The sequence below is a fragment of the Neophocaena asiaeorientalis genome, unplaced genomic scaffold (genome assembly GCF_003031525.2).
Source record: "Neophocaena asiaeorientalis asiaeorientalis breed wild unplaced genomic scaffold, Neophocaena_asiaeorientalis_V1.1 scaffold484, whole genome shotgun sequence".
Taxonomy (NCBI): Eukaryota; Metazoa; Chordata; class Mammalia; order Artiodactyla; family Phocoenidae; genus Neophocaena; species Neophocaena asiaeorientalis.
The window spans coordinates 2,312,367-2,333,706 of NW_020171830.1; the positions used below are offsets into that span (position 1 = coordinate 2,312,367).

Genomic DNA, 21,340 nt, shown 5'->3' on the forward strand with positions numbered 1-21,340 from the left:
TCAGGCTGAAAATTTGCTTTCTTTGAGGAAAAAAAAAAAAAAAAAAAATCATACTTTTATGTATAAAGCACAGGTATTTATGGTACATAAAGAGGTGTACAGAAATATTCCATGGTATTAAAATTTTATGGAAGAGGGGTGTAAGTGAAGGGGAATCTGGAAAGGCACCTTAGGATGCAATAATGAAAGTTGAAAAACACTGTAAAATAACAGATATTTTCAGTTTTCCTTGTAGCTTGACCTCTTAGTGCCATTTAAAATGTTTACCACTCCTTTTTTCTGGAAACACACTAATAAACTCTGGTTACTAAACTCCCCCGCCCCCCCCCGCTTTTTTTTCTTATCCCTCTTCGGCCACATCTTCTCAGCCTTTTTCCAGGTCCACTTTCTTGACCCACGTGCTACTCAGATTTTGAAGTTCCTTCCATAGGTTCTTTTCTACTATACACATTCTCTCTTTGTAGTTTTAGTCTCCTTATAGTTATATTTTGCATTAATAAAAAATCATGGAGCTTCCCTGGTAGCGCAGTGGTTGAGAGTCCGCCTGCCGATGCAGGGGACACGGGTTCGTGCCCCGGTCCGGGAAGATCCCACAAACTCACAAATCTATCTCCAGTTTGGCTTCTCTCTGAAGCACCAGACCTATATATACAATGGTCTTTTGAATATATCCATTGGGGTCAAATATATCCAGAATTGGGTCAGATTGTATAGGACCAGGGCTGAATCCCTTGTTTTCCCTCTCGTCTCCACTGCCTGTTCCCCACCCCCCAAACTTTTCTCAACCCTAAATGTTTCTCTTTTCATTTTACTCCATCCCTATTATCAACACTCTAGTCTAGACCACACATAACTCATCTCTCAACTAGTGTCACAATATTCAGTTGCCCAATTATCCAGTTTCCACAGTGCGATCTTAAAACTGTAAATTGGGTTGCATGAATCCCCTGCATAAAACCATAAAAAATGATTTTACATTGCACTGAGAATAAAGTGAACCAATCTCTGCTTATCTTCTCCATTCTCATCTCATCACTTCCATCCTCCTTCTGAAGTTGCTAAATTTGTACTGCATTTCTTTGTCTTATGTTCTTTCTCACCTTGAAGCCTTGTGGATTTTTATAGCGTACTGTATTTCCCCTATCATCTTACTGTATTAAATTGTTTGCCTTCTTTGCTGAACTCTAAATGCTGTGAGTTCAGGGACTCTTATTTTGTTCAACTTGTATCCCCATTGCTTAATATATAAAACATTCAAAACTGTTGAATGAACAGGATCAAGATATTGGTTAAAAATCAGAATAGCTAGATTATTTTCTGGTTTCATTCTCTCACCTTAGATACAGGCCCTTCTATACCTCCATTCTGTTATATATAGAAGGAATACATTTTCTTTTTTAGACACTCTCTTCCAAGGATATTTTGACTATTGTAATTGCACTGCTTGTGAATCATCAGGGTGAGTGTGTTCAACATTCAGTAAAGAGGGTTTATGAAGTATTTAAGCTGCAGTCAAAGCTCTGATGGAACTGCCTCTGAACACAGTTTCTTAAGTGGCTTTAAAATAAGCTTGGAGAATTCTGTTTTCTGACTCAGAAGTCACTAGGAACAAAAAGATAGTTGTGGTGGTAACTTTCCCAGAAAGTTTATTAAAATAATGAAATAAATAACTGCAGCTACTCAAAGGATAAGTAGCTAAAGAAACAAGCAAATTTACACTGCTGCATGTGGTATTTGTTTTTTGCATTAGGTCCTTGGTCTTAATATAGATAGAAGAAATAAACTTTTTTTTCCTATAATAGAAGGTTAAGATGGGTTTTGAAGCTAAGCACTGTTGAAAGCTACAAGTGCTGTGCTTTCCTCTCAGCACTGAGGACAACAGCAATAAATCCAGATGGCAGTTTAACTTACTCTATTCTTCTGAGACCTGAACTACTGCCAATGAAAATAACTTTGGTGGAAACTTTTCCTGGAAAGAATTTTTCACCAGCTTAAGAGGATGAGTAGGAATCTGGCTGCTCAAGTAAAGAAACTACAAAGTCACTTGCTTCAAGAATAAGCAGCTTTTTTAGGGTATATTGTGGCAATGGAGTACCACAGATCCATGTGAACTACATTTTCTTTAGGATGAATAGTTTAAGAAGATAACCTATGTCAGCTCTCTTAAATATAATTTCTGGTCTAAATAATTTATTAGAATACATTTTGGCTTCTAACTAAACAAGAGGCATATCCTTCAACTCTTCCTCTTAAATTATAAGCTCAAACAGCACATTTGCTGCCCAGTCCAATATGATAACAGCTAGCTCCATGTAGTTATTTAAATTTAAATTAATTAAAATTAAAACTTCAGTACCTCAGTTGCATTAGCCATATTTCAAGTGCTCACATGTGACTGGTGGCTGCTGTATCGGACAGCACAGATAGAGGACATGTCCATTATTGCAGTAAATTGTACTGACACTGATGCAATAGAGTGTGTTCCTGATAATTAGTTTCTAAGAGGCAGGTAAGAACAGGAGCTCAAGATTCAACTGGATCTGGGTTTGAATCCTAGCTCTGATACTTATTGTATCATCTTAGATAATTGACTTATCATTTCCAAGACTTTATTGTCTTATCTGTAAAATGGGGATAAAAACAGTATTTATAGCATTGAGTTGTGAGGATTAAATAAGATAAGAAAAGTGTCTAGGATAGTGTCTGGCCCACAGTAAGTACTCAATTTTAGTTATTATTAATTCATTTATCGTTAATGAATAAAATACTTTGAATGAAGCTGAAAATTAATTATTGTGAAGGATGCCATATTCCTTAGGGGGCTCACCTGAAGTGCTCAAATCTGGGTCTCATTGAGTTGATTCCAATGTTCCACTTTAAATCGTACTTTATATTTCAGATGAAAATTTTATTCCACAAAAGGCATCACAATGCAAGTTTAGTTGCAGATCTTATTGCTGGGTACTCCTGTTCTATTTTTTTAAAGTGTATCAGAGAAGAGAGGTTAAAAGTCAGTAGGTTCTCTATATTCCAGTGGCACTATTTTAACACTCAAATAGAAACTGACACAAAGCAAACCTATTAAACAAAGCATCTGACTAGATAAAGTGGAAAGATTTAGGAGGTTCCAGATATTAATCCAGAAAAATTTAGTAGGTCCAAAGCCTGAGGTATCAGCGTTTATTGCTGCCAACTCAGGTTGATAACTTGGCTAAATAGAGATGCCTTTGAACAAAGAAACATTTTATTTTTCTACTAAACTGGAACCCTAAACTATCAATATTAACAGCATCCATACTTTATTAATACAATAATTGCTAAAGCACATCTTAGTAGGTAGTATTATTTACTTAATAACTATTGAACATTCACCAAATGGGAAGAGGAAATCACCAAATAGTCTTTAAATGTCGACTGCTTTCATTAAGTAAATGACCTCCTATAAAAAGAACTGGTCAGGTTGATGTCATTGTTTTCTGTGTCAATAGAATTGAATGAATTCATTCTGGAAACTCTTCCCTTCCTCTTTGGAATTTATCTTCATGCATAGAAATTATTATATTCATAGATTTTATATTCTTTCTCCTTAGGCTACATTTATCATTCACTACTGTAATTTTGAATGAATGGACCACTAAACACCTGATACTGATGTTATCTATATAAAAGAAAGGAGCAAGTTAAGGTAGATATTTGTCCACTGTCTCTCATATTACAAGGACAATAAACTTTTTATTTGAAGCATAACTAACACTCAGAAAAGTATACAAGCCATAACATAAAGCCCAATGAATTATCACAAAATGAACACAACTTGTAACCATCACCTAGATCAAGAAATAAAACATTACCGGCACCTTAGGAGACCAACCCTGTTCCTGTCTCAGTCATCACCCCCACTCTCCTTCCCAAAAGAAACCATTTGATTTCTCAAACTATAGATTAGCTTTGTCTGTTGTAGAACTTCATATAAATAGAATCATACTGTATGTATCCTTTTGTGTCTGGCTTTGTTTGTTCAATATTGTGTTTGTAAGATTCGTCCATATTTGTTTCATGTAGCAATAGTTTATTCATTTTCATTGCTGTGTATTTCCCTTTAATAATACACTAGTTTATTTTCCCATTGTACTGTTAATAAATAATAATAGTTTTCACTATTACAGTATATTTTTATACATGTTTTTTGTGCATATCTGTACGCATTTCTGTTAATCCACCTGGGAGTGGATTTGTGTGTTACAAAGTATTAAAGAATACTTTTTATTAATTGAAAAAATAATTATATTAAAACTAAGCCTTTTTTAGACTGAAAACTACTAAACTGCAGTTTTCTAAAGATGTGAAGTTTAGTAGTTTTCAGTATATTCACAAATCTCTAATTCCAGAAGATTATTTTTATATAAATTTATTTATTTTATTTATTTATTTTTGGCTGCGTTGGGTCTTTGTTGCTGCATGTGGGCTTCCTCTAGTTGCAGCAAGCGGGGGCTCCTTTTCGTTGCAGTGCACGGGCTTCTCATTGCAGTGGCTTCTCGTTGCGGAACACGGGCTCTAGGCACGTGGGCTTCAGTAGTTGTGGCTCGTGGGCCCTAGATCACAGGCTCAGGAGTTGTGGCTCACGGGCTTAGCTGCACCACAGCATGTGGGATCCTCCCAGAACAGGGTTCGAACCCATGTCCCCTGCATTGGCAGGCAGATTCTTAACCACTGCACCACCAGGGAAGTCCCTCTAATTCCAGAAGATTTTTATCACCTCAAAAAGAAATACAAAAACCAGTAACTCCCCATTCTTCCCCCTCTACCCAGCCCCTGGCAACCACTAATCTACTTTCTGTCTCTGTGCATTTGCCTGAATTCTAGACATTTCATACAAATGGAATCATACAATATGTGATCTTTTGTATCTGGTTTCTTTCACTTAGCATAATGTTTTAAAGGTTCATCCTGTTGTAGCATGTACTGGTACTTCATTTCTTTTTATGGCTGAATAACATTTCATTTTGGATATCTGTTATTTATCCATTCATTGGTTGATGAATCCATTCATCAGTTGATAGACATTTGGATTGTTTTCACTTTTTGACTATTATAAATAATGTTGCTAAGAACATTCGTGTACAAGTTTTTGTATGGACATATGTTTCCAGTTCTCTTGGGTGTATACCTAGGAGTAGAATTGTTGGGTCATTTGGTAACTCAGTCTTTAACTTTTTGAAGAACTCAAAACTGTTTTCCGCACAGCTGCACTGTTTTACATTCCTACCAGCAATGTATGAGGGTTCTAGTTTCTCCACAAACTTGTCTACCCTTGTTATTGTCTGCCTTTTGATTTGATTATATCTAGCCTAGAGAATATGAAATGTTATCTCATTGTGATTTTAGTTCATATTTTGAAAAGATAGTGAGCTCTAGTGCTTATCAGCCATTTGTATGTATATCTTCTTTGGAGAAATGTCTTTTAAAATTCTTTGCACATTTTTTATTGGGTTATTTGTCTTTTATTATTGAGTTGTAAGAGTTCTTTATATATTCTGGATATTAGTCCCTTGTAAGATGTATGGTTTGCAGTTATTTTCTCATTCTGAAGGTTGTCTTTTTACTTTCTTGATAATGCCTTTTGAAGCACAGAAGTTTTAATGCTGATGTAAGTCTGGGTTATCTGTTTTTTTCCTTTGTTCCTTGTGCTTTTGATGTCATATCTTAAAAACGTTGTCTAATCCAGGGTCATGAAGATTTACGCATATATTTTTTCGAAGAGTTTTATTGTTTTAGCTCTTATATTTAGGTCTTTGATACATTTTGTATTAATTTTTGTATATGGTGTGAGATAGCTGTCCAACTTCTTTATTATGCATGTGGAAATCTAGTTGTCCCAGCACCATTTGTTGAAAAGACTATCCTCTCCCCTACTGAATGGTCTTAGCACTCTTGTCAAAAATCAGTTGACCGTATACGTAAGGGTTAACTTAAGAACCTTCAATTCTATTCCATTGATCTCTATGATTCTCTTTGTGCCAGCACCTCACTGTACCTTACATCAAGTTCTGAAATCAGGAAGTGTGAGTCCTCCAAATTTGTTCTTCTTTTTCAAGATTGTTTTGGCTATTCTTGGTCTCTTTCATTTCCATATGAATTTCAGGATCAGCCTCTCAGTTTCCATTAAAAAAAGGCAGCTGGTATACTAATAGGGATTGCATTGAATCTGTAGATCAATTTGGGGAGTCATGTCATCTTAACAGTATTAAGTTTTCCAATCCGTAAGCATGAAAGGTCTTCCCATCTTTTTAGGTCTTTTAAATTTCTTTCAGTGATGTTCTATAATATTCAATGTACAGGTCTTACACTTCTTTTGTTAAATTTAATCCTAAATGTTTTGATCTGTTTGATGCTTTTGAATTGCTTTCTCAATTTCATTTTCAGATTATTCATTGCTAATGTATAGAAATACAGTTGATATTTTATATTAATTTTATATTCTGCAACCTTGCTTAACTCATTTATTACTCTAGTAATTAGTGTGTGCGTGTGTATGTGTAATCCTTAGAATTTTCTACATACAAGATAATATCATCTGGAAATTGAGATCGTTTTGCTTCTTCCTTTCCAATGTGGAAGCCTTCTGTTTCATTTTGTTGCTTAATTGCCCTGGCTGGAACCTCCAGTACCATGTTGAATAGAAGTGGTGAAAATGGACATCATTGTTTGTTCGTTTTGTTAAGTGGAAAGCTTTTGGTCTTTAAGTATTAAATGTTAACTATGGGATTTTCTTTTTTTTTTTTAATTAATTAATTTATTTATTTTTGGCTGCGTTGGGTCTTCATTGCTGTGCGCGGGCTTTCTCTAGTTGCGGAGAGCGGGGGCTATCTTCGTTGCGGAGCACGGGCTTCTCATTGTGGTGACTTCTCTTGTTGTGGAGCATAGGTTCTAGAGCGCAGGCTCAGTAGCTGTGGCGCACGGGCTCAGTAGTTTTGGCACATGGGCTCTAGAGTGCAGGCTCAGTAGTTGTGGCACAAGGCTTAGTTGCTCCGCAGCATGTGGGATCTTCCCGGACCATGGCTCGAACACATGTCCCCTGCATTAGCAGGAGGATTCTTAACCACTGCGCCACCAGGGAAGTCCCTAGCTATGGGAATTTCATAGATGCTTTTTATCAGGTTGAGGAAGTTTCTTTCAATTCCTAGTTTAAATATTTTTAATTACAAAAGGTTGTTGGATTTTGTCAAATTATTTTTCTGCGCCTTTTGAAATGATTATATTTTTTGTCTTTTATTTTATGAATATTGTATATTGTGTTGATTGATTTTCATATGTTGAACCAACCTTGCATTCTTGAATAAATCTCACTTGGTCAGGGTTATAATCTTTTTTATATGTTGCTGGATTCAGTTTGCTAGTATTTTGTTGAGGATTTTTATACCTATAGTCTTAACTGATATTGGTCTGTAGTTTCTTGTATTGCCTTTATCTGGTTTTGGTGTCCAGATAATACGAGGATACTTTTTTGATATATACTAAATTTAAACGTTTTTCCTCCCCCAGAAAATGATCCACAGTCTATTTCTCATAAACTGTTCCGGTGACATATTTCTAGAGAAGCACTGGAAGAGTGTTGTGAGCCAGTCTGTCTGTGATTATTTCTTTGAAGCTCAAGAGAAAGCAGCTGATGTTGAAAATGTACCACCTGTTATTTCAACACCTCACCACTACCTCATCAGTATCTATCGGGATAAGCTCTTCTTTGTCTCTGTCATACAGACTGAAGTGCCACCTCTCTTTGTAATTGAGTTCCTACATCGAGTTGCTGATACTTTTCAGGTTGGTTATTCATCAGATACTTTGAATTTGAATTATCCAAGTTATATTATGATTATATTCTTTAAATACCCAGTTTTTGATGTGTAGTCTGTCTCTCTGTCTCTCTCTCCCTCTTCTTTTCAACTAAGCATAAGTTCATAAACATAAACCTTTTTAGTAGGGCATACAGTAGTACACATGGTGCTCCAGTTACTGTTTTAGAAGAACAAAACAATCTCATGGTAATGGGAGCTGTATTTTTTTTTATGTATTATAAATTATGTCATCAGGAAATAATAGTGCCCTCCACATACAGTTCTCTGAATAGTACCACAATTTTGACTGGTTATGAAATCTTCCAATACTTACACTATTTTTTTCTCGTCTTGCTGAATATACCAATAATTTTAAACTGATCTTTGTTTTTTGGAGTACCTAATCAAGGCAAATGAAGTTTATAGTTCACATTCTGTTTTAACATTTCAGTGTACTTTCTGGCATAATATGTAATAGGAATTGAATTCAATTTAAAAATATTAAGGAAATATTGAGAAATAGTATATAGAACTATGGAGGGTTTTTTCCCTCTGTTTTACATATTTTCAACATCTTAAACAATGAATTATGCTACTGTAAGCTTACCCTTTAGAACAAAAAGTATTTAGCAAGCCTGTCTTCATGTCTTCCATTGTGTAATGTTATGTACATTTTGTTAGGACTACTTTGGTGAGTGTTCGGAGGCTGCAATTAAGGATAATGTGGTCATAGTATATGAGCTCTTGGAAGAAATGTTAGACAATGGATTTCCACTGGCTACTGAATCTAACATTTTGAAAGAATTGATTAAACCACCAACAATTCTGCGTTCTGTCGTCAACTCTATTACAGGTAAGATGAAACACTCTGTTAGGAACTGAGCCATTAAAACTTCATAAACAATTCATTTTTGCTTATGATCTGGCAGATTATTAAGGTAGTCCATTTTGGCCAGAATTATAGTTAGTGATAATGTTAAAATGGATATATATTTCTTTTCATGAAAAGAGACTATATCTTAAATGATACAGAACTTTTGGTTATTACTCTTCTGTTATTTTGCTACAAGACTACAAAAATATTATTACTATTGTTTAACAGTAACTAGTAAGACTGAATAAATTATCCCAGTTAATCATAAAGAAGCCAGTGTAGTGACAGCTGTTAACTATTGTGGTAATCATTTTGTAATATATACATAAATCATTGTTGTGTACCTTAAACTAATACAATGTTATATGTCAATTATATCTCAGTAAAGCTGGAAAAAAAATAAAATTAAAATATAGCATTATAAATCTGGCATTATGCTGCATACCCCACAACTACTAGAGAATAGAAAATTTAAGACTGTACCACAGAGTACATGCCATCTCCTCTAAGTCTTTATTTTGTACATATAGAAGATATATTAAAAAGAGAAAATTAGTCTATTTGTGAGATTCTGTGCATTGTGGGCCTTGTATTTGTGTTACAAACTTCTAATTTTGGTTTAATTCTTGAGTGTAGCTAGAAATTAGGTACATCCAGAGGACAATATACTTTTGAAAGTATCAAAGTCTTCTAGAGAAAGATTTCTGTGAAATGTTATATGCCACTTCAGCTATACTGTCCACCATTGCAAACCCCTTTCCAAGTGCACTGACCTAAAAAATGGGGTAAGAGAGGCCTATAAGAAAGTGATCATTCCTTTATTCATCCTCTGGGCAAGACTGAGTGTCAGGAGAAATTTAAGGAAAGATAGGGAAGGGTAAGCTGTGACAAAGCGAGAGAGAGGCATGGACATATATACACTACCAAATGTAAGGTAGATAGCTAGTGGGAAGCAGCTGCATAGCACAGGGAGATCAGCTCGGTGCTTTATGAGCACCTGGAGGGGTGGGATAGGGAGGGGGAGGGAGGGAGACGCAAGAGGGAAGAGATATGGGAACATACGTATATGTATAACTGATTCACTTTGTTATAAAGCAGAAACTAACACACCATTGTAAAGCAATTATACTCCAATAAAGATGTAAAAAAATAATAAATAAATAAATAAATAAAAGACATCAACTAATTGCCAAAAAAAAAAAAAAGATGGGGTGTCTTTGCTCCTAAAATGTAAACTCTGGATGAGAAACTGAAAAAAAAAAAAATTAAAACACATAAATAACAGTATAAGATTTTGAAAAGCAATTCCATACTTTATAGATGGTGTAGTGACACTGGAGGGTACACATGGTGTAATATTAAATGGGAAAAAAAAAACAAAACAGGGAGTTCCCTGGCAGTCCAGTGGTTAGGACTTCTTGCTTTCACTGCTGGAGCCCAGGTTCAGTCCCTGGTCGGGGAACTAAGATTGCACAAGCTGTGCAGTGTGGCCAAAAAAGAAAAAAAAAAGCACACAACCATAAAAAGTTACTCTTAATTATACATAAATATTCCCACAAAAAATGTTCTAAAGTTTATAATACCATCTCCAGCTAAGGAACTACATATTATCTTTATTTTTGCATTATAATTTCTGATTTCCAAAATGAACATGTATTTTATAGTCAGAAAAAAATTAGTGAAATATAAAATTTTTTAAATTTGATATTTTTTAAAATATTTATTTTATTTTTATTTATTTAGCTGCTCCAGATCTTAGTTGCAGCACACGGGATCTTTAGTTGCGGCATGCGGACTCTTAGTTGCAGCATGCATGCAGGATCTAGTTCCCAGACCAGGGATCAAGCTCGGGCCCCCTGAACTGGGAGCGCTGAGTCTTAACCACTGGACCACCAGGGAAGTCCCATAACATGGATTGTTAAGGCAATACATTATAAAGATCAAGAGAGTGGTTCAGTGGATAAAGTAATCTCTCCTGAACTGTAGTGGGTGGCCCTAGGACAGGGTCCTGGAGAATCAATAGAATTTAGGAAGAGAGGGAGGAATAAGAACATTCTTCATAGATGGAACTGTATGAGAAAAAACACACAGTGAAAAATCTTGAATTGTATTAACCTGTTTAACAGAAGTAGAGCTGTTTTTCAGTTGAGTAGTGAGATTAAAATTAAAAAGTTAAGTTGAGGAAGTCCTGGAATGGTAGTCTAAATATTTAGCTTTAATCATAAAGCCAGTGGGGAAACATTTGAAGTTTTTGAACTGAAAGATTAAAGCAGTGTTTTTAGAAAATTCTGGAAGGCAACAGGATTGGAGACAGGAACACCAACCATAATTACACTACAAGGTTGTATGTGTACTTAGACTGCAGCTACAATCGAACACGGGTTTGAACTGCCCAAGTCCACTTAAAGTCAGATATTTTTCAGTAAATATATATTATAGTACTACACAAGCCGCAGTTGGTTGAATCTGTTGATGCAGAACCATGTGTACAGAACACCAACTGTAAAATTATACATGGATTTTCAACTGCACAGGGATCAGCACCCCTAAACCCTGCGTTGTTCAAGGGTCAAGTGTGTATTTATTATTTTTAATAAATTTTTATTTATTTTATTTATTTAGGCTGCGTTGGGTCTTCGTTACGCGTGGGCTTTCTGTAGTTGCGGCGAGCAGGCTCTCATTACGGTGGCTTCTCTTGTTGCGGAGCACGGGCTCTAGGCACACAGCCTTCGTGAATTGTGGCATGCGGGCTTCAGTAGTTGTGGTGCACGGGCTTAGTTGCTCCAAGGCATGTGGGATCTTCCCAGACCAGGGATCGAACCCGCGTCCGCTGCATTGGCAGGTGGATTCTTAACTACTGCGCCACCAGGGAAGTCCCAAGGGCCAATTGTATATTTTAAAGTGAAATCTGAAAAAAGCAAGATTATCAAAATAGAAAAAAATAATAAATGCAACCTGTTTTGAGGGAAATGTTTAAAGAAATATACCAAAATGTTAATGGTAGTTGTAGTTTGGTGATAGGAAGATAGATTTTTTTTAGCTACTTTTCTGAACTTTTCACATGTTGTTGTTATTGTTAAGCATGTACTACTTTTGAGTTGGAAAAGTAAATTAACCAGAATGTTAAATATGTCACAGCTCAAGCATATATGTTTTGGACAACCAGACTTATTTTCAGACATATGTCAGTTTACCAGGAAATTAGCCAGATTTTGAACATTAGCCATATTGCATGTGGGTGTGCCATATGGGTATGCTGACCTTAAAATGGGAAACGGCCAGAGTATGTTCTTCAGCCACTTAACTCTGCTTGGCGGCATCTCATGTATAATTTAAGCTGAATACCAAATGGCCTACTTATCACTCTGTATTCTCGGTGCAGACATTTTATCAGCAGAGGGTTTTGAAACAACCAGCCTCTTTTTTCATCAGTGGTAGCAGGATGAGATTCTGTTGTTGAGCCACTGGAATTAGGTTAGGTTACTGTTAACACACAGGAAGCAAAAGATAAGTAAATGAATTTAACCTGGTTTGGCAGATAGACACAGGACCACATGGCCTATTTCTGTCTTCTAGAAATTTGATCACATCGGTATGGATATGTCTCTGACAGTTCTGTAAACCATCCACAACTTCAGTGGAGAAATACCCAAACACTAAAGAAGCAGCTAAAGTACTTGAGTTTTTTTTTCTGTTAAGAGCTTTTCTGATGAGCATCTTATGTGTTAGCTTTGCTTTCTGTTTTTCCGGTTTCTAGGCAGTAGTAATGTTGGGGACACACTCCCCACTGGGCAGCTGTCCAACATCCCATGGCGCCGAGCAGGGGTAAAGTACACAAACAATGAAGCCTATTTTGATGTCGTTGAAGAAATAGATGCAATTATAGATAAATCAGGTAATTGTGTGCATATTATCTTATCAGGGAAAAAACAGTTCAGCTGACATAAGCTGAATAGAAAACCGAAATCCCTTGGCAGTATGCATTTCAGTGGAAAAGCATTCATTTTCAAATCTGTTTATTTTGTCCAGAGGTTACATATTATTTTCATAACCTCTAGTTGAGAAATGCCAAACCTTTGTAAATCAGATCTAATGCCACCTTACTTTAAGCCAGTTATTACCCTATATTCATTTCCATCTTGCCATTTATTCAGTTTAATATTTGTTGTATATCTACTATGCACCATACTTTTTGCTACCACTTTATCTGCAGTCCTTCTAGTAAAGACCCCAGAACTAAAGAACAGTACTATATTAGAATCATAACGTTTTATTAAAAACATCTAGTCCAACCCTCACATTTTATACAAGGGGAAACTGAGGCTTAGAAGAGTTAAGTAATCTGTTCAAGGTCACACAGCTAGTTGGTGTGTGAATATGAGTTACTGTGAATTATAGACACTATCTCTACAGTGAGTGCCCTTTTTATTATAAAATTCCATTGTATGGAATAATAGCTGTACTATTAAAGAATAATGGCTCTTATTTCTTAAAAGTTAACAGCTAGCTTAGTCCATTTCATTAGAAGCTTGGCTAATTTTATTTTAAATATTTTAACTTTGATTTATTGTTAAAGTATTTTAAATAAAATTAGCCAAGTTTCTAATGAAATGGACTAAGCTAGCTGTTAACTTTTAAGAAATAGGAGACATTACAAACAATAAATGCTGGAGAGGGTGTGGAGAAAAGGGAACCCTCATACACTGTTGGTGGGAATGTAAATTGATACAGCCACTATGGAGAACAGTATGGAGGTTCCTTAAAAAACTAAAACTAGAACTACCATACGACCCAGCAATCTCACTGGGCATATACCCTGAGAAAACCATAATTCAAAAAGAGTCATGTACCACAATGTTCATTGCAGCACTATTTACAATAGCCAGGACATGGAAGCAACCTAAGTGTCCATCAACAGATGAATGGATAAAGAAGATGTGGTACATATATACAATGGAATATTACTCAGCCATAAAAAGGAACGAAATTGAACTATTTGTAGTGAGGTGGATGGACCTAGAGTCTGTCACACAGAGTGAAGTAAGTCAGAAAGAGAAAAACAAATACCATATGCTAACACATATATATGGAATCTAAAAAAAAAAAATGGTCGTTAAAATATTTTAATTTTGAAAACAAAAACACTAATTTGAAAAGATACATGCACCCCAGTGTTCATAGCATTATTTACAATTGCCAAGATATGGAAGCACCCTAAGTGTTCATCAACAGATGAATGGATAAAGAAGATGTATACACAGTGGAATACTACTCAGCCATAAAAAAGAAAGAAATTTTGCTATTTGCAGCAATACGGATGGACTTGGAGGTCATTATGCTAAGTGAAATAAGCCAGATAAAGAAAAATACTGTATGATATCACTTATATGTGGAATCTAAAAAAATACAACAAACTATTGACTTTAACAAAAAAGAAGACTCACAGATATAGAGAACAAATTAGTGGTTACCATTGTGGGGTGGGGTGGGAGAATGGGAGATACAAACTGTTGGGTGTAAGAGAAGCTCAAGAATGTATTGTACAATGCAGGGAATATAGCTAATGTTTTATAATAACTGTAAATGAAAAGTAACCTTTAAAAATTGAATAAATTTTTTTTTAATTTTAAAAATCACTGGAAAAAAATATTTTAACTTCATATCCAGCAGTCTTACAAAGTAGACGCTATAAAGATAGGGACAGGCTTGATTTTCCTTAGAATTATCATATTCTAACCAGAGATAGGTATAGGCCATGGCGCTCAGTAAAGAAGCTATCTGAACTAGTGTAATGGGTCCTCTGTCCACTAACCTTTTAATAGATGTGCAAAGCTTCAGTATGTCTGACACCCAGGAGATATGTCCATTACTTCAGATACAGTGATAGCTCTAGTAAAGATGCAGATTCCAGTGATGTTATCACCTTTATTTCTTTCTTTAGGATCTACAGTCTTTGCAGAAATTCAGGGGGTAATTGATGCTTGCATTAAGCTATCTGGAATGCCTGACCTTTCCCTTTCTTTCATGGTAAGTTTTCTCCTGTTTTGTAGCTCCTTGCAAGCCTAATACATGTGAAGTACTAAATGAGATGATAAATACTGAGACATATTTGTTTTAGATTGCAAAGGATTATCTAAGAAATATTCCTAACACAGCTTCCAAAGACAGTAGCTTACATGATGAGCATTGCCTTTATGGAAAGGCTGAGGAGGGGTCTTTGCCTCTGAGTATGCTAGAAGTAGCTTAAATGGCTGGCTGGCATCTGCAAATGTGCAGTGCTGCTTTTCCTGAATTATTACATACTTTGTTGATATGAAAGGGCATTGATCTTTTGCATCATTTTAGATACAGCATGATACACTAATAAGAACCATAAAGAGAACTGAGCTCTGATGCTATCTCTGCCTCTAACTTGTCCTGACCCTGAGCTCTTTGAACCTCAGTTTTTTCGTCTATGAAATGGAAATGATACCACTCACATTTTCTACCTCATAGTTATTGAAATTCAAATAAATAAGATAATGTATATAAAATATTTATATAAAATATTCAAATATTTTATATTTGAATATCAAATATTCAATTATTAATTGAATAATTAATTCAATAATTAATTGAATTCGATTCAGTTCAATTTGAATATATAAAATATTCAAATGTAAAATATTCAAATAAATAAAATAATGTATATAAAATATTTGCAGACTTTAAAGCATTGTGAAACTGTAAAGTTGTGTTGATGTGATCATAACAAACTCTTACATGACTGCTATATCTTGATGAAGCATATAATTTCTCATAGTATCTGAATTAGAGTTACAATATTCATTATACTTTATAAATATGGTTGTCTTCTGTTTCCCTGGCAGAACCCGAGGCTTCTAGATGATGTCAGCTTCCACCCCTGCATCCGGTTCAAGCGTTGGGAATCTGAAAGAGTTTTGTCATTTATTCCTCCAGATGGAAACTTCCGACTCATATCATATCGTGTCAGCTCACAAAAGTATGTTGATGCATCAATCAGAATCTCCTGTCAAATATCAGTGTACTGCATAGAACTCACTTTTCCCTGTTTCATTCTGACAAGTTGGGTACTTGAATTCATCATTGCTCCCTTTAGCCACTGCTCACCAGGAGACCCAGGAAGAACTGGTGAAAATGTGTGTCTAACATAATCAGTATAGTTTGAATCTTAAGAGTACAGAGTAGTAGTAAATTAGACTGTAGTAAAAATATATACCTGAGAGCAAGCATTTTGGACCATGCATAACCTGGGCAAAACCGTAAACCCATACCATAATTTTACTGTGATCTGTGGACGTCATGGCTGATAGAAGGAGACAGACTTACCTGTAGCTCTCCAGGACATTCTTCAACTAACTGGCTTGAAGTTACTCTTCTCTGCACTGAAGTTTAAATGAATGATATAGCATCGTGAGTTGTAGCTGGTTTGTCCCTTGAAAATATCAGAAAGTATTTTGGGTAACATCAGAACAGGACTTAAAAGCAGAGGAATTGTTTCTTCGCCCTTACCACATAAAAACTGATTTATTTAGTTTGTATAATTTTAAATTATCTTTCTATGGGATCTTATTTCATTTCTTTAAACTAGGGCTATTTGCCCCAATTGCTTATACTATAATTAAGCTTCCGATTTCTATCTTGATTTGTATACTTACTGCTCAGAAATTGTATAATTCCTAGCAGAGTGGTTCCAGAACACTGTGCTATACTCAACCTGCCCTGGTACACATACTCAATCTGCAGTTCTGGGGGTATAGGATACTCTGGACTGAGGTTTTCAGGCCACCTCTGGAACTCACACTATTAATTGTATGTTTTTGTGGTTGTGTCTTTCTTTCTCTTTTTAGTCTAGTGGCAATACCAGTGTATGTGAAACATAGCATCAGTTTTAAGGAGAACAGTTCTTGTGGTAGATTTGATATTACAATTGGACCAAAGCAAAATATGGGGAAAACTATTGAAGGAATCACAGTGACAGTTCACATGCCAAAGGTTGTGTTGAATATGAACCTGACACCAACACAAGGCAGCTATACTTTTGATCCAGTTACCAAGGTACAGCCACCTAAAATCAAGAGTGAGCAAGTGTTTCTGCAATCTTTATTTTGTGCTTTGGGGATGTGGGGGGACAGAGGAAAGGGTCTAATGTCTTGGTTAAAATTAAAGTTCCTAACAAAACCTGGAATGCATACTGTGCTGTGCTTCTGCCACTGCCTGAGAGGGAATCCTGCATCTGCTGCTGAGTCGACAAACAGAAGTGAGACTCATTCTTTCTTCCTTCAGAGTCTGCCTTTACTTATCCATTGATAATCCAGAGATTCACTCACTCTTCAATGAGGAAGATGTCTCATAGAAGCCTGTGATACAAATTTTGTCTTCCTTTAACAAACAAGAAAACTAAAGCTCTGAGGTCAAGTGACTTGCTCAAGGTCACACAGCTAGTTAGAGGCAAGGTTGGGATTCGAACCTAAGGCTATCTGGTAAACTTTTTAAAAAGAGAAAAGCATTATGTGGTTATAATGATCTATTAATTGTTAATAGATATTATAATCTATTAATTGCTAAATTTTCTGTAGAAATTAAGACCTTTCTCTTCCTTTCTAATTTAAAAGCATTGTTTCATACTCTTCCACAGAGGATGTTGGCTAGGAAAGCTGCCTTCTCACCCTACATATATTTTGCCTCTAGCAGGATTTCAAAGAAATTGTAAAAGATGATTTTTCTCTCTGCTTCCTGCTTGGGTAAAAAATGATTCTTTTCTTCAGTAGAGTCATTGAGCTACCTGGTAAATGCAAAGGGTTTTCTTTTTTTTTTTTAGTAAAATCATTGAATGTTAAAGATCATCTAATCCAATCCTGAGGATTTGAAGAATCTCCCCAGAGACCACACAGGGATGAGAAGTGATAGGGGGAGCTCCAGATCCCTGGCCCTTCACCCCAGCTTCAAACATAATAGCTTCAATTTCTCATCTGTTACTGAGCTTCCTCACTAAAGATTTCATTTGAACAAAGGGTTCCATCACTAAAAGTTTAAAAACACCAATTTAGGCCCATCTTCTTATTTTACGGAGAAATAAACTTAGGCCCAGAGATAAACAGTAAAGGTGGTATAGTGGAAAGAACATTTGATACCAGAGAGCTGTAGGTTCAAATCCCAGCCTTGCCTCTAACTAGCCATGTGACCTTGAGCAAGTCATTTGACCTCAGAGCTTTAGTTTCCTCATTTGTTAAAAGAAGACAAAATTTACATTACAGGTGTCTATGAGACAGCATATGAATAGTGCTAAGCACAGTGCTAAATCCAAAAGCAGATGCTTAACAAACATTGATTCTCTACCCTCACTCTCCATTCAGAGTCACAGAACTAATTAGTGATAAAACTAAGTGGAAATCCCAGGTCTGTTTCCAAGACACTGTGCTTTATTTTGTACAGAAGTTTATGGTGTCTTTGCACCTTGTCTTTGAACATATGTCTTTAATAAATAGTTCAGAATGTTTTTGTTTTTTATGTCTTTTTAAGGTACTAACGTGGGATGTGGGAAAAATCACTCCACAAAAGCTCCCCAGTCTTAAAGGACTGGTAAATTTACAATCTGGAGCACCCAAGCCAGAAGAGAATCCAAGCCTCAACATACAGTTCAAGATCCAGCAGCTTGCCATTTCAGGTAAGGAGAAATTTGACTTGTGTTTAAGGGTAATTGAGTTTTGCTGAGGTCAGCTACTAGGATCTTAGAAGGGTAACTGACATTCCGTCTCTACAAAGAGCAACAGCTCCAGTATGCCTTTCACTCTGTGCTATGGTTACAGTGATTTTGGAGAGCACCTTATTTCACACAGCTTCCCTTCACCCGTACCCTCATTCAAGCACAAAGAAAGGAGTCATTCATACTCACAGAAAGTAGAATTATCCTTAAAAGACACTGCTTGTCCACATGGGAATCTGAACTAAAACCATATTTCCATAGTGCTATAATCTGTGAATGGTAGAAGGAACATTGCTTCCAAATGATGACAAGCACACTGGTTAATGTCAGATTTACTGTGTAGTAAACTCTATTTGCTAAGCAAATATTGTGTTGGTTGGTGTGACCAGGATAGTAATTTATTCCTTTCCTTACCTATTCTTTTTGACACAGGCTTAAAAGTAAACCGCTTGGACATGTATGGGGAGAAATATAAGCCATTTAAAGGAGTCAAATATGTCACGAAAGCTGGAAAGTTCCAAGTGAGGACATGAGAAGAGGCCAGAATTCCTCAAGATATGTTTGTTTTCCAAGTGTCATTACAGTTTATTACCATTAGGTACCAATTGGATGGGAATACATATTCTAGTTAAAGCATTTGTGTCGAGCCACACACCGCTAACAGAGTTGCTTAGTAATCAATGTAGGGTTCTTAAGTAGCTTTAAGCTAAGGAAACTTCTGAATGACTTAGCTTATTTGTATCTTGTCACCTAGGATGATTTTAGAGGTGATTTCCTCCATAGGGAGACACCAGCTGGAGGCTGCATATTTTAACAGTCAAGGCAAAAGTCTACAGTGATAACCTCTCTACTAAAACAAGTGAGCTGGTCTCAGCAGGAGCTGTCTTAGTCTGTAATATCATGTATCAAGTGCAGCCAAATGTCACACTTGATCTTAGCCATCCCAAATCTTCTGTCCCAACAGAGGAAAAATTCCTCCCACCCCAAGAAGTTTACAGAAAACTGCCTCTTCAAGTGTTTGCCTTATTCAGCTTTTCACTTATGCCATTAAGCAAGCACTGTAGCAAAAGCCACTCCACATGGCCCTGGCAGGGAGCACTGCGGCTCCATGCTCCATTCTCACTGTACTTGGTATTGTATTTTTTATAAATAAGATTTTTATGTAAAGCTCAGATTTTGATTTATAGGGACCTTGCTGCAGTAAGTACCATCTCAGTTTTGTGCCACTTGGTTCAGCTGTTAGCACAGTAAAAATGATTTGTATCAAAGGGGTGAATGCTTTAAGGTAATAAAAGGGAACACTACTTCTGCTTTTAGGAAGTTATTGCAAGCACAAGCATTTGAGATTTTAAGCAAATTAATGTAGTAAAAGAGAAACTTAAGTGAACCTTTGCCATCTTCATGTTTTATAAAGCTTATCCAACACCACTTAAAACCAGTTAGCCTAAAGGCCTCATGCCCTAGTTCAGCTAAAGGAAGAAAATGTGCCTGCCTCACTGTTGTCAATCTTTTTTTTTTTTTTTTTTTCTTAAATCTTTTATCTCTGTTGTTGTTCTTAAGGGTTTCAACTTGTCTACACTCCTTGTCTTCAGGGGAACTCCCTTTTCATATTGTGTGCTTCCCAAGGCTATAGTCAGTAGATTCCTTCCTGAAACTATTGTTGTAACTGTCACTGGAGTACTTAAATGTCTCTACTGTACTGACAAAGTACATTATAATGAGGCAGAAACAAAATCCTCAGTAACATTGATAAACCTGTATTGATCTTCATGGTTGGCAAGTCAGTCCACAGTTGTTATCATTTAACTTGATTGACTTAGAAGTCCTTGCCCAGTTATTTTGCTTCATTAGACATGAAGAATGGAGAAAGTTAAGGTGTAAATGCTTGCTCTTGCTATTAGTTTTCTTTGTGACCCCATTCTTTTCCTTGTCAACTTATCCCTTACCCTTATCATGCTAATCGTAGCCCTTACACTCATCCCATTCTGCTGTCAGGGCTAGTGGTTGGTGCTGGTACAGGGAGCCCACTGTACAGCAGCATTCTTACCTTTGCCTGCCTAGGGCACCCAGCCTGCCTTTCATCTAATAGGAAAGGTTACTTTTTGCAACTTAGTAATTTCTAGGGTAACCAATATCAGCTTGGCAGCTAAAATTAAGATGTTGCCAAATATTTATTCCCTTTGCCTAAGATTGGTTACCCAGTTCAATTGCTTTTCATTTTAATGTCTTCCTCTTCAAAGTTCATACCTCAAAAGAGCAATCAATACATTTGCTTTTCTTTCTGCAGAATCCCTAATCTCAATCATCCATATATGGACTAATTTTCTTTCTGTGCTGTCTTCTCATATACAAGCAGATTGTATTCCAAGAGTCCCTTCTTCTAGCAATTTCTGCTAAAACTTCCAAGTAGACTGTTTCCTTTTACAATTATTGTATTTATTAATTTGATTGAATCCAGTAAGTCCTTTCTCTAGCTCTGGCTACACTGTCAAGAAAAAGATGAAAGCAACAAGTTGATTTTTTAGCTTGACTGTTAATTGAGCATTCTCAGCTGGGCATGCCACAGTGTTAGGGCAGGCTGAACACGGTCACATTTTACTCTGCCTCATCACACAAGGTGTGAGGGTTGCTGCAGAGCACTTCCAGGTGCTCCTCTCTTGACCTCAGCCTTATATATTTTCTCTAACCATCACCCTTTTAGCCACAGACTGAATAATAAGTGATCAAAGCTACTCTCCGTACCACCTACTAATAACAAAGATCCATGAATTCTTAGTAGTATTGAAATATTTTTCAAGCATAGAATTCCAGATAATTCCAGGATAGCCTCATTTTCTAAATTCTTAAAGGAGTATAACCCAAAAGCTCATTTTCTGCATAAAGGAGTCACCATCATTTTATTCAAAG

At 36.1% G+C, this 21,340-nt stretch overlaps 1 protein-coding gene across 3 annotated transcripts in view; it reads left to right on the forward strand.

Moving 5' to 3' along the window:
- Positions 1–20,945, forward strand: part of AP3M1 (adaptor related protein complex 3 subunit mu 1) — a 23,410-nt gene extending 2,465 nt beyond the window's left edge. Inside the window, exons 2-9 of one of the 3 annotated variants that reach the window (XM_024740990.1) lie at positions 7,543–7,818; positions 8,514–8,685; positions 12,464–12,601; positions 14,648–14,733; positions 15,576–15,709; positions 16,578–16,785; positions 18,250–18,394; positions 18,866–20,945. In XM_024740990.1, the coding sequence (XP_024596758.1) occupies positions 7,546–7,818; positions 8,514–8,685; positions 12,464–12,601; positions 14,648–14,733; positions 15,576–15,709; positions 16,578–16,785; positions 18,250–18,394; positions 18,866–18,966 (1,257 nt within the window). In that variant the 5' untranslated portion in view covers positions 7,543–7,545 and the 3' untranslated portion in view covers positions 18,967–20,945. The remainder of the gene's footprint in view (positions 1–7,542; positions 7,819–8,513; positions 8,686–12,463; positions 12,602–14,647; positions 14,734–15,575; positions 15,710–16,577; positions 16,786–18,249; positions 18,395–18,865) is intronic. The other 2 variants (XM_024740999.1, XM_024741007.1) reach the window with 2 other exon arrangements.
- Positions 20,946–21,340: the final 395 nt, after the last annotated feature.